Source organism: Leishmania panamensis (genome assembly GCF_000755165.1).
Source record: "Leishmania panamensis strain MHOM/PA/94/PSC-1 chromosome 19 sequence".
NCBI lineage: Eukaryota > Euglenozoa > Kinetoplastea > Trypanosomatida > Trypanosomatidae > Leishmania > Leishmania panamensis.
Genome location: NC_025864.1, coordinates 555,240 through 567,371, shown reverse-complemented (window position 1 = coordinate 567,371; position 12,132 = coordinate 555,240). Strand labels below are relative to the sequence as shown.

At 57.0% G+C, this 12,132-nt stretch overlaps 4 protein-coding genes across 4 annotated transcripts, besides 1 other annotated feature; all 4 read right to left on the bottom strand.

Annotated features, from left to right (window-relative positions):
- Positions 1–644: 644 nt before the first annotated feature.
- On the bottom strand, positions 645–2,084 carry CPA (cysteine peptidase A (CPA); the record flags this gene model as incomplete). The annotated part of the gene is made up of 1 exon (XM_010699822.1): positions 645–2,084. One exon carries the CDS (start codon positions 2,082–2,084, stop codon positions 645–647), a length of 1,440 nt encoding a protein of 479 aa, XP_010698124.1.
- A 1,154-nt stretch (positions 2,085–3,238) lies between these two features.
- Positions 3,239–6,043, bottom strand: LPMP_191290 (hypothetical protein; the record flags this gene model as incomplete). Its single annotated transcript, XM_010699821.1, has 1 exon — positions 3,239–6,043. One exon carries the CDS (start codon positions 6,041–6,043, stop codon positions 3,239–3,241), a length of 2,805 nt encoding a protein of 934 aa, XP_010698123.1.
- Positions 6,044–6,837: 794 nt separating this feature from the next.
- Positions 6,838–7,238: a repeat region.
- Positions 7,239–8,656: 1,418 nt separating this feature from the next.
- On the bottom strand, positions 8,657–9,343 carry LPMP_191280 (hypothetical protein; the record flags this gene model as incomplete). Its single annotated transcript, XM_010699820.1, has 1 exon — positions 8,657–9,343. The coding sequence occupies one exon, from the start codon at positions 9,341–9,343 to the stop codon at positions 8,657–8,659; it is 687 nt and encodes a 228-aa protein (XP_010698122.1).
- Positions 9,344–10,265: 922 nt separating this feature from the next.
- On the bottom strand, positions 10,266–11,144 carry LPMP_191270 (transcription initiation factor-like protein (TFIID-like protein); the record flags this gene model as incomplete). Its single annotated transcript, XM_010699819.1, has 1 exon — positions 10,266–11,144. One exon carries the CDS (start codon positions 11,142–11,144, stop codon positions 10,266–10,268), a length of 879 nt encoding a protein of 292 aa, XP_010698121.1.
- Positions 11,145–12,132: the final 988 nt, after the last annotated feature.

Below are 12,132 nucleotides of genomic sequence, written 5' to 3'. Positions count from 1 at the left end.
TCCCCCCTCTTCTCTCGCCGCACCGTTGTGCTCCGAGAAATCCGCACGCATGCAGGTAGAAAAGAACAAAGCAAAGCAAAATATATGCTGTGCTCCGCAGGGACTGGCTCACCCCCTTGCTGGCTTGGGAAGGAGAGAAGGGGGTGAGGAGGAGGAGGAGGGAGAGGCGGCGGGGGTTAGTCACCAGGGTGCACTGCCCATGGCACACCTTCACACACTATACATGTGAAGAGCGCTGAGCAAGCGTAGAAGCACAAAGAGGGTGAGGTGGGGTGGGGTGGGAGGCATGAGCAAGAAGATAAATGGGGCGAATAGCATCGTCGCTCTTCAGACAAAGTTGGAGAGTACAATGTTCGAGGTCGTGGGGGTGACTGGCGCAGCACTGTTGCACTGTTCGCCACTTGTACACCAGGATGCGTTGTGCAAGCTGACGTGCTGCTAGCCGCAATGGGCTGTGACGAGTGGTGCGGACTTCTCGCGAGTAGGTGCACTTCGAAAGGAAGTAACACAGACGTACATGGTGGCGTGGTGTCCTCATGGCACTCGGGTGAGGGTGGATCAGACATCGAAAGAGGGTCTGCTGTGGGTGGGGAGGAGGGGAGAGGGTCGTTGCAGGTGAGACGCACCGTGCGCAGTGGATCTTGCTAGTGCTGGATGATCCCCTCATGGGTCGCGCTTGGGACACCTGGCTGGCCAAGGAGCAGTGGCTTGGACAAGTCCGAGATGGGGTCGCTCGTGCTCACCGCACCGACGGACGAAGCGCAGATGTTCTGGAAGTAGCCCATGTAGCTTGGCATACATTGGTTCAGCGGCATGCGGGTCTCCTGCGAGTTCCCAGAGCAACTCGACGACCTGAAGATGAGCTCCACCACCTCCTCCTCCTGGCAAGTCACCATGACAGAGCCGCCACCCCTGCGGCGCAGGCACACACCGGTCGGATACGTTGTGCTTGTGCACAGCCGCGAGCAGCCATTCAATAAGCACTTCTTCTGCATAAGCACCGTCTCGCTTGGCTTCGGCGCCTCGGTCGTCGTCGGCGCGCGCGAAGTTGTAGTGCCGCCAACCGTGGCCGACATGGCGTAATCCTTCATCATGCACTGGTTAGAGCCCTTGGCAAGGCGGATGTACCCATGCTCACCCCACGAGGTTCCCCAAGAGTTCTTCACAATCCAGTACGGTGGCTTTGCGCTGTTGTTATAGCCGACAAGGAGTACACCGTGATTGAGCTGATACGCGAAGCAGTTCGAGACCACACCACCGAAGTACAACTGCCAGGTGGTCGCGTCGACGGCGATGGCGATGGGACCGTTCTTCTCCAGCCACGCTTCGATCGCATCCTCATCCTGCGGGAGAGAGACTTGACCACTGATCCTGGCGCCAACCTTGCCGGTGCTCAAGCACGTCGCCGTGCTGCCGTCGCCAGAGGTGTAGGGGTAGCTGACCTCTGTGTACACCGCGCCGCTGTGATTCTTGATGATCCATGCCCAAGCCTGGTCCATCAGCCCGCCGTTGCACCCCATATCGACGGTGTCGCACGACACAAGCATCTGCTCCGACAGCGACACCAGGGTGTTGCCGGACAAGGCCCACTGGCCTTCGATGTTGCCAATGGCGGAGAAGGCCCAGCACGAGCCGCAGAGACCTTGATCCTTCACCTCCGTCACGGCACCCTTCTCACGCCAGTCCACCGCCGACAGACCACCGCGTACACCCTCGTAGACGTGCGCGCGCTCCTTGTGAGCCTTGAGCTGACGTGTGTAGTAGTCGGGGTTCAGGTACTGCTTGGCAAATTCCTGCGGGGTGAGGGCCGCAAACTTGCCAGATACGTCGTAGTGCGCGTGCGGGTTCTGTGCGTTGAGGTAGACGGCTGTCTGCATGTTCTCCTTGAAGGCGTTGAAGCGGTGACCCTCCACGGCTTCCTCGCCGAAGGACTTGCCGTGCTGCTTCTTGAAGTGCATGAAGTGTGCCGAGGCGACCTCGTCGTCGATACCGTGGAGTGTGCGGGCGATGACAGTAGAACAGTAGCACAGCGCGAACAGGACGGTTGCCACCATCGCAAACAGCAGGGAGTTGCGGCGGGCCATCTTTGCTGATGCTTTGTTTGCCGACGTGTGGACAGGAAAAATCGTGACGGGAGGGCAGGGGGCAGAGAGAGAGAGAGCGTTGAAATCGAAAAGAAGCCCAGAAAAGAAAGAGGCTGAGAGGAAGCAAGAGGGGCTAACGTGCTGGCTGGTTGAGAGTGTGTGTATATATGCTGGCTTCTGCGTCCGACAAGGAGAGTAGAGGAGTGAAAACCTCCAAAGCGTTAAAGAAAAACAAAGAGATGAACACACACGAGTGTTGTTGTCGCTGATGTTCTTGTCTTGCGAAAGCAGCGACTACGGGGATGATGATCGATAGCTCGAGTCAATGTGCACGTGCATCGGCTTGGATGTATGTGTAAGTGACATCAAGATGAGATGGAGGAGGAGGAAAAAAAAGCGGGAGTGATGATGGTAATGGTAAAAAGAGGAAATGAAGAGGGGAGGGGGGAGAGCGAGAGAGAGGGAGAGAGAGAGAGTGGGGGCGGAGCAGCAGCTATGCGCGCACGGAAGCGTTGGATTCGCAGCGCTCGATGACGTGCCTTGGATAAGAGAGCATGCGCGGCTATATACTTTCGCTACTTGCGTAATCTGCTCGAGCGTACACCAACGTACCTATATTGCCTCTCAGAGCATCGGCACCTCGGCGGAAACTGACAGACAAACGACAGCCAGAGTATGCGTTTCTTCCTAGTAAGGTGATGGAAGAGAGGTGGAAGATCACACGCACTCCATCACTGATCCTCTCATGGCTTTATGAACTCTTAGGGGCCGCGCTTCACGAATAGCTTGGCCCAGTACCTGGCGCCATAGAAGTCACTATCCTTATCTGACGAGTGAAGTGGAGTGAGGGCGGACGGGACTGTCTCTACGTAGTTTAGGCCACAGTCACCCCCCAACTTGTTTTTCAAATGATGATGATCTGACACTGCTGACACATCTCTTAGATGCAGGCGGTCGCAGAAGTGGCGTTGGCGGTGGTGCAGGAATCGCACTGGTGACCTTCTTTTCCGGTTTGCTTGTTTGTTTCTCTCCGACACAACTGCCATGACCCCTGATCACCCCCCCCCCTCCTCCCCCCAGGAGCAAGAGCATCAGCAGCAGGTTCCTTCTTCTCGACATCTGTGGTGGCTGAATGCGGGCCGCACTGTCAGTCGCTACAGGTGGAGCGGCGGGGGCGCGCGGGAATCCTTTGGCTTCGCTGCAACACTGAAGCCGCTACTGTTTCGATTAGCAAGGCTGAGGAGAAGCGGTGTCGGGTGGAGCGTTGGTGGCTCCTTGCCCTGGGGCTGCAGTTGCGTAGCTTGAATGTAGGGCTCCGTCGGGAGACATATAAACTTAAGCACTGCTTTGTAGGTTGGATCTGTGGCTACTGTGCTGGGACAGAGTTGCTTCTTGAGATGCAACAAGAGGTTCTCGCGGTTGTGCAGCACATTGCCTCCCTGTTCTAATTCCCTAGGCGTGTTGTTACCACGAAGCCGCGCCAGCTCCTCGACCACGTCCCCGACGCAGCGTATGAAGGTTGCGCGAGCCTCGTATGTTCCGAACAGTCGGTGGCCCTGAAGGGGGTAGAAGCAGTGGGGATACAACGTGCCAGCGTGGTCCTTAAGAGACACACCGACCACAGCGGCCGGGAGCTGCTTGGGTATCGGCGGATGCTTCCTCAGCATCAGCACACACTCTTCATACTGACGGCGTGACGTGACGAGCTGCATAGTTCGTTCATGCGATGACGCGCACATCGCCTGGAGGTTTGACGCAGTAGTATCAGAGCCTTTCCTCACTGGTGGGGCCAGTCGTACACTGCGCTGCTGATGCGCAGTTTTTGGGTCATGATGCTCTTGGAGGTCATCGGTGCACACGGCGGCCCACTCGCCGTGCATCATGGGGTTTGCCGGCGGAGTGTAGTCCGTGTTGCGTCGGATGTACATTTTGTGAAATGCAATGTCCTGCGCGACTTGAGCATTGTCGAACCAGAGGTCACACAGTCGGTTGCCCAGCTCGTATGCACAGGGAAGGTACATGGGATCTTCTTCCGCAGACACATTCCCTGGGTTGGACTCATTGCTCACGCACAGCTGCTCGAGGATATTGGCAATGGGTGCCGCGGCGTCCTTGGTGTTGCGCAGGAGATACGCGTACAGGCGGGCACGCAGCACGTCTTCTGCACGCTTCCGCGGCGTGTCGAAAAGCTGCCACAACGGTGACGCCCCTGCACCTGGGCCAGCGCGCCAAGCCGTACAACACTGCCGATAGGCGAGGCGAAACTGGAGGCGTGCCCAGGCCGCTTTGTTTGGTGTAAGGTGCCTGCCTAAGTCGAGGTCCTCTTCGTATACGTCCTCGATGGAGAAGATGTGGTAGCAGCGGTCTCTGAGCACCAGGCTCAGCGTGTCAGATTTGTCCCAGCCAAGGTCCTCCTTGGTGGGAATAGCGGTGGCGGTGTCATACGGTTTGCGTATCGTCACAACGTGCGTGTCCCAGCAGAACTCCTCTCCGTAGAAGAAGAAGAAGCCTTGTAGTAGACCCCCGAGGCGTGACGTCCGATCTGCGTTGGCCTTAGCGTTGGCCACTGCTGGCCATAGCGGGATGTACGACACTTCCATCTGCTCCTCTCGGTTTGGCAGCTCTGGGATATCGGCAGGGTTCACAAATGCGGCCTCGCCACGACGCAGCAGGAAGTAAATCCACAACAAGGAGATCGAGTACGAGGTCAAGAAGCCGACCCGGGAGTTGTTCACTCCACAAGCCTTGCTCCACATCTTGAGAAAGACATTGCCCACGCGGAACACTTCGTTTTGTGCGAAATACCGCCGCAGCAACCAGCTGTTGCGTATACCATGGTGGCGGCACGAGATATCAAAGTCGATGGAAAAAATCTCTGGTGAGCGGTGGTTATCCAGCCACTCCTTCCGCACGCCGCGTATGCGTTCCCGCTGCGCCATGAGATGGATGGCATCGGTAGAGTCTGGGACAGATAGTACAAGCGAGCGGCCCCGCTGTCGGCCTCGGCTCAGGATCTCCGTAGCCTTGTAGATGTAGATGAGGCGCTTCAGGCGCTCTTTGCGGAACTCATTTTCGGCGCTTGCCGTGTCAAAGCGAATACAAATGAATGACGCCTGCGGCACAGGGTTCAGAGGGGGAGGTTCTTGTTCGGCCCGCTTACGCCGCACTACAGGGATGCGAGTGCGCAAGACGAGGTCCAGCTCCTCAAAGCGGAAGCCGGCACCTCGAAGCCGCGCCGCGATCTTGTGAATAATACGCTTCTCGTCGCACAGGGGTTGCATAGACGACTGCACTTTCTCCATAGCGGCGTTCTCAACAGATTCCGCTAGGTCCATGTAACGCAGCGCGGTGGCGGCGACTGCACCGGTGGTATCAGCTTCTCCACTGGCTGAGCTTTCTTGCACCTCATAACCTTTCTTCCCTTCCGTCATCGTCTCGTCGTCGCTGTCCTGTTCCACAGCCTCCACCGGCACCACCGCTTGCTCATCCTGAGGTGGCGCGTAGCACAACTCCGGGCACACGAAAGAAAAGTCGCCATCGCCGATGCCGTCCCACGAGCCCATTGAGACAATGCTGCCGAACGGATACACGTGGCCTTCACAACCGTGCATCCCACTCAGAAGGCGATGGAGCTGTGCCTGCGCGCGGTGCACGACACGGAAGGCGACCTCGCCACGATCAGCCTTGCTCGACGTTGCAACTGCGAAGGAGCCGAGATCCATCGCAGCCGCGCCGTGGCTTCTACAAGCGGAGAGGGGTGGTATGGGTTTTGCTACCATTGCGTGAATGTGCTTCAGATGCGGGTGCTCTCGCAGAACATGTTCGATTTCCCCTTCAATGATGTTGCCGCAGAGTGAGCACTTTTCGTACGTGAGCGCGACAGCACGCGACACCGCCTCCAGGATCGCCTCAGTGCTGAAGGCAGAGGCGATCACGTCGTTCTCTTCTTCCTCACCCATAGTGGTAACCTTGATGACGAGTAGGCGTTGTGTGCGAGAGGTAGAGTATGTGGATGTAAAGTGTGCATGCGTGTGTGTGTGTGTGTGTGTGTGTGTGTCTGCAAGTCACCTTCGCCGCCTTTGACAAGACTACTGGTATTATTCGCGCTGAAACGTACACACACACTCACACATAAATGTATATATATATATATATGTATGTATGTATGTATGTATATCTCGCTCCTAGTATGAGCCGTGATGATGATAGGACGTGTGAAAGTAACGGGGAGGGAGATGTGATGCCGGTGGGAGAGCTGTCGACGCGAAGTGGAGAGTTCCCAGCTGTAGCAGTCTACAAGATACAAATGAAGCAACGCACTCCGGACTCGTCCACTCACGGGCACAGTAGCACGCTGACATCCAGGAAAAACACAATCCACACGTCTCTTCCCCTTCCACCAGCACTCTCACCGACAGCCGTAACTGATGGTGGTGGTGATGGTGGGGGGATGAAAAGCAGGCCAACACCGCAGACATACTTTGTCTCGTTGTGTGCCATGGCGCCCCTGTTGCAGTTTTCTTTCATTGGGTGTTCTTCTTTGTTTTTTTTTTCAATGCTTCACCCCCCCCCCGCCCCCTCGCTCCTGTCGCTGTCGGTCGGTTTGTGCAAAGAAAACAAATCGTTCAGCGTAGGGCGCTGTCACTCTGTACGCCCCTCCCTCCACACACATGCGCACTCCTTCTCCGCCTCCTCCACTTTTTTTTGTATTATTCAGCCATCGTGTGCGTCTCCTTTCTGGCGGGGCAGGCGGCAGTGCGCGGCATCTCCGTCTCCAGCGCCCCCCACCCCCCCCCTCTCTCGCTCCCTGTGTGGGGGGTTGCCAGGCAGCCCACGCGCCTCTATCCCTGCCAATGCCGAGCCACTCTGGGTGGTGACAGGGTCAAGGGCCAACGACGTAGGGGAGGCCGGGGCGACGCATCGCTCCTGATCTCGGCGCTCGGGTCCTGCATGGCGGGGTGTCGCAGCGACCCGCGGCCGTGAACACTCTTGTAGCATCCACATGATAGGCAGCGTGTCCGCGTGACTCGAGCGTATCCCACCCGGCTCCCGCTGCCTAGTGGTGAGGAGCGCGAGGCAGCCCGAGGGGTGCACGAGGTGGCGACCGGCAGGACGGGTGCGGCTGCAAGGCGGGGGGTGGGTAATGTTCGAGGCCATGGATTGAGCGGAGGTCGTCTGACCTCATGCTGGATGGCAGGGAAGGGATACAGCGAAGGAACGAAAAGGGAAAACCTGTACAGCCCCTCCCCTCGCTTTCCTTCCTCCCCTATGCGTACCCACACACAAAGGGAGGAGGGGGTGTACGTGTTCGCCTGTGCAGCCCTCGTGTCTGGGTAGAGTGGCGCGCGAGCGAGAGAAAGAGGGAGTGGCGTCTGTGTGTGTGAGGGGAGTAGGGGGGGGGGAAGAGGAGCACATTCATTCCTCAGCTGACACACTCGTCTCTCTACGCAAGCTCAAACATAGTGGAGGGATTTGTGAGAAGGAAGCAGAGCCCGATGTGGATGCGGAGTAGAGGGGGGGGGGCGGGTGCCAAAGAAACCACCTTGTTTTAATTGCTGTGTACCCAGGGAAGAGGTGCTCGGCACTGGCTGAGAACGGAGGAGTCCGAGAGCGAGCACGGAGGGTGGGGGCAGCGTGGTGTATAAGAGTGAGAGAGACCCCCACTGTTTTTCCCAGTGAAGCACATTACAGGTCGGAACTGGGAGAGAGAGAGAGGGAGAGAGAGGGAGACCTCTTTTTTGGGGATCCCCCCAATACGCGCGTGCACGAGTATGACAATGAGCAGAGAAAACAGAGAACCGCAGAAGTGCAGGCAGGCCCGATGCGATACCGGGCGTGTCCCATTGACCAGCCGCTTCCCCCTTTTTTCCCCCTTTTCCCTCCTTTTTGGCATTTTTTCGCTTTCCATTTCATTCGTTGCTTCTTCCACCACCTTCTCTCTCACAACGCTTCCGATCTCGTCGTGTCCATCGAGCGCGCGAGCACACGTGCAAGGCTCAGAGAGAGAGAGAGGGAGGGAGGGAGGGAAAGGTAGGGCTGGGGAAGCAAAGCCCCTTCCCACGGAGAGAAAAGCGCAACGAAGCAAAAAGACAACAACAACAAAAAAGAACAGCAAAACGTAAGAGCTCGAGAAAAAAACGAAAAAACAACAACATCAGATCACGGCAATGGGGCAAACGTGCAGGGCTATTGTGGCGGTGCTGTTAGTAGCGGATAAGGAGGAGGTGGGAAAGGGTGTGTGACAGGGAGTCTCGGCGTGATCAGCAAGTGCCCAAGATGAGCATATCCTCTCCTCTCCCCTCCTCCACACACATGCAGATGTACTTATCGTGATCTGTGTCGCACCACCGGTGGTGGTGGCGCTTCCAGTTCTACTGAGAGAGGTGAGGTTTGACGAAAAGGGTCAGACGAGACGGCAAAGCGCCTCACGCTATGGAGGCCCTCCCCTCAACTTTGTGATTTTGCTCATTCACTATCACCGAGTTCTCTTCTCTGTGAAGGACTGCGCGTACTTTCCTTTCCTAGCAGAGCTCTTTGCACCACCCTCCTTACTCGCATCTCTTTTTCTTGGGTTAGATCTTCTTCATCTTGGCAATGGCGGCTTCATGGTTGCGCTTCTGCAGCTCTGTGCACGTAGGCATATCAATCGCCGTTTGGTACCACTTACGGGCCTCATCGTACATGCGTTGCTGCGCGTATGCGTCGCCAATCATCGTGGAGTTGTAGATCGTGTTCCCTGCCTCCGCAGAACGGAGCAGGTAGCCGAGGCACTCCTCGTAGGTTGAGCTCGGAGGTTCGCCAAGGATCAGCGCTGCCGCCTTGCGCTCCAACCATCCAACCTGCAGAATCTTGAAGCACCAGTTGCCCATGCAATGCAGCGAGGTGGCGTCGTTGGGGTTCAGTTCAACCGCCTTCAGGAAGTGGTCGCGAATCACGTACGCGTTCGCGATCTTTTCCTTGCTGCCAACCTTCTGCTCCGAAATGAGAATACCGAGCCACTTGTGCGAGGCGAAGTTGTTCGGGTCCGCCTCCACAGACTTCTTGCACAGCTCCATGCCCTCCTTCAGGTAGGGCTCCTGCACTGCTGGATCGGTGCTCTCGTTCGCCATCTCATAGTAGGAGCGGCCGAGGCGCCAGAGAATCTCGGGGTGGTGGTTGCCGCCCTCGTACGTCTTCACCAGGATCTCATGGCAGCCCTTGATGTCCGGCTTCGCCAGCACCTCCTCCGACTCCCTTGAGACTGCCTCCCAGTCAGACATCGTGATACAGAGTAAGATGGGGGATGAAGGGGAGAGAGAAAGAAGAAAGACGTTGCGTGGGATGGGGGGGGGGGGGGCGATGCTCGTGCAGTGTTGCCTCTATGATAGTGCTTGTGCTGGGGTAGGGCAAGGGGACCCGGGTACGGATGGTGTACACGCGCGTGTATGTGTAGCAACTCCCAAGATAGATTCTGCAGGAAAGAGACAGTACAGAGAGTGGCGCAGATAGGGAAAGCGGGGAAGGGAAGCCATGCCAGCCTTTCTCTTTCCCTGGATGGGCGTGCATGTGCATGTGGCTGTTTCTCTCCTTCCCTCTCTCTCTGTGTGTGTGCTGCCGCTAAACCTTCATTTGAGGTTGGGTGAAATGAGCGAACGCGGAGCTCTTCTGGCCTGGAAGCCGACGAAGGGGGTGGTGGTGGTGGTGGACCAGTACAGCTGCGTGTTTCCTTTTTGCCTTGTGACTCTCCATACCGAACCTCGCCATCTTCCTCTCCACAAAGGTAATGCGTAAGAGAGAGCCCAGGTAGCTCGTGCATACGATTCTGTTTCGCATTTCTTCGTTGAGTTCTTAAAGAAGAGATCGCTAATGCAGGAGGAGACTGCAATACTGTCGTGGAGTGACGCACTGATGCTCAAGAGCAGCCCCAGGTAAAGAGGAAGGGAGGGAATGCGGCCATCAATCGCGCACAACGGAGCAACAGAGGGGACGAACGACACGGTGAGTAACACAATAACTCAGTTTTCCCCTTTTCTCTTTTTTCCTCCTCCTCCTTACTGTGAAGTCGTTGGAGTAGCAGCTGAATGACGCAAAACAGCAGCAGTCAGGAGTCACCAAAGGCCATAGCACAGTATTAACAATCATCGACACCACCCACAGGGTACGTCGACACCCGCACATGCACACTCTTCTCTACACGCGTCACTAAGTTGTTTTCCGCTCGTCTAAATTCTTGGCAATGATGGGTACAAACGCGTTGAAGGCAAAGCGCAGTTCATCCATGCTGCGGGCACCCATCAGCTGCACCTTACCGGTCACGAAAACACTGCAGCTCACGCTCCATTGGTTGTCGCCGCGCGAGGACTTGCCGACGAGGCGAAGCACACAGCCGTTGAAGCGCTCTGGCTCGTAGCTGACTTGAAGCTTTGCCACCCCGATCGACAGGCCAGGGTCTAGTTTGTAGGCGGCGAGCTTGTCGAGACGAATCGGACTGCACACATTGAAGCGCGCCGCGATGGAGCGGACACGGAACTTGAGGGATGCGAACTCGAGATTGAGAGCTTTGCGAATGATACGAGCGGCCAGCTCCGCTGCCTGGCGTGCTTCACTGACGCTCGCTGCGCCAATGATGCTGAGAGCCCCTGAGTTGTGCATCATTACCACGGCGGTTGGTTCATGCAACCGCATCGTCGCAGAGGGAATTCGGTTGTTCGGCATGTACTCCACGTTGCGTGTGGCACAGCTGAGTTCAGCGAGGTTAATGCCGACTGGAATGCTGGCCTGGGCCTGCACGGCTACGACAACAGGGAAGGCGTCCGGGTGAACATTCGGCAGGAACTCTTGCACGTTCCCAATGGGTGGAGGGAGTTCGTCCAGATCCAAGCTGACAGCAGCGCTATCGCCGCCAGGGAACGTGGCCGCGGCGAGGCGATCGTCCGCTGTGAGGTCCAAATCCCTGATTGCGCCGGTGTGCTCGACACCAATGCCGCCAAACTGTGCGATGGGGTCGGGGAAGTCACCAATGACAGGGAGTTCCTCCTCGACTAGGTTGTCGGACTCGAAGAAAGCGTAGTCGTCGTCCATCGTTCTCAACAGAAACAAAAAGAGCCAAGATAAGAGTCATGTGCGCACTCAAGCAGCAGGGTGGAGCCAACGAAACGGGTGGGGGCTGCACAGCTGCACACGCCAGTACGTGCAGACAGACACGCCTTGGAGGGAGAGAACAGCTGCTGGTGGAGAGGCGGAGAAGACTCGTTCCCATTTCACGTGAAGAGGAAAAAGCAAGCAAGCAAGAGAGAGAGGGAGAGACGGTAGGATTTGTACAGGTTGAATTGGAGAGCAACGGTAGAAAGCAGAAGGATACGAGTGGAGAAGGAGAAGAGAAAACATGCGCACCTCCAGACGCACAAACACCCAATTCGCCCCCGAGGGAAGGGGGGGGGCGCGCAGCAGGTGCAGTCGCTTGCTTCCTGAGGTCAGTGAAACGATTTCGTATCCCTTGCACACGTGCGCTTCTTCTCTGACTCGGGGGGGGGGGGGAGTTTGAGGGCGGGAGCTCACTTCATCCACCACACGTGTGGCAACGTTGCCCGCGGGGCGCTGGCCTCATGGGTGCGCCGCACAGAAGCCCCCCAAGAGGGTGTGGGTAAAGAGGATTGTTCAGACGTGTTTTTATTCAGAGAAAACAAAAGAAACACGCTGTATATATAAGAGAGAGAGCACCCATAAGCGGTGACCGCCCGACAGATGTGTGCCCCCCCAACTAATACCTGCTCCCCGGACCCTCCGCTGTTTCGGCTCCACCGACTCTGTTTGCTGGCCGAAAAGATGTCACATTGAAACTCGCCGCAAGGAGGAGTCCTCTGCTACCCCATATCATAGCCACTGCCACACCGCATGCAAACAGGCACACGCATTACGCACATACACAAAACAACGCCCACATCGAGAAGGGGTGGGCGGTGCGGCTTGAGGTGACATTATGTACACCCGATTCTCTTCGCTGAGGTATATATGGCACGTCTGTGGGCGTTTGTGCAGCGTTGGGTCCCGCTATGTGGGGCCCCCTTCT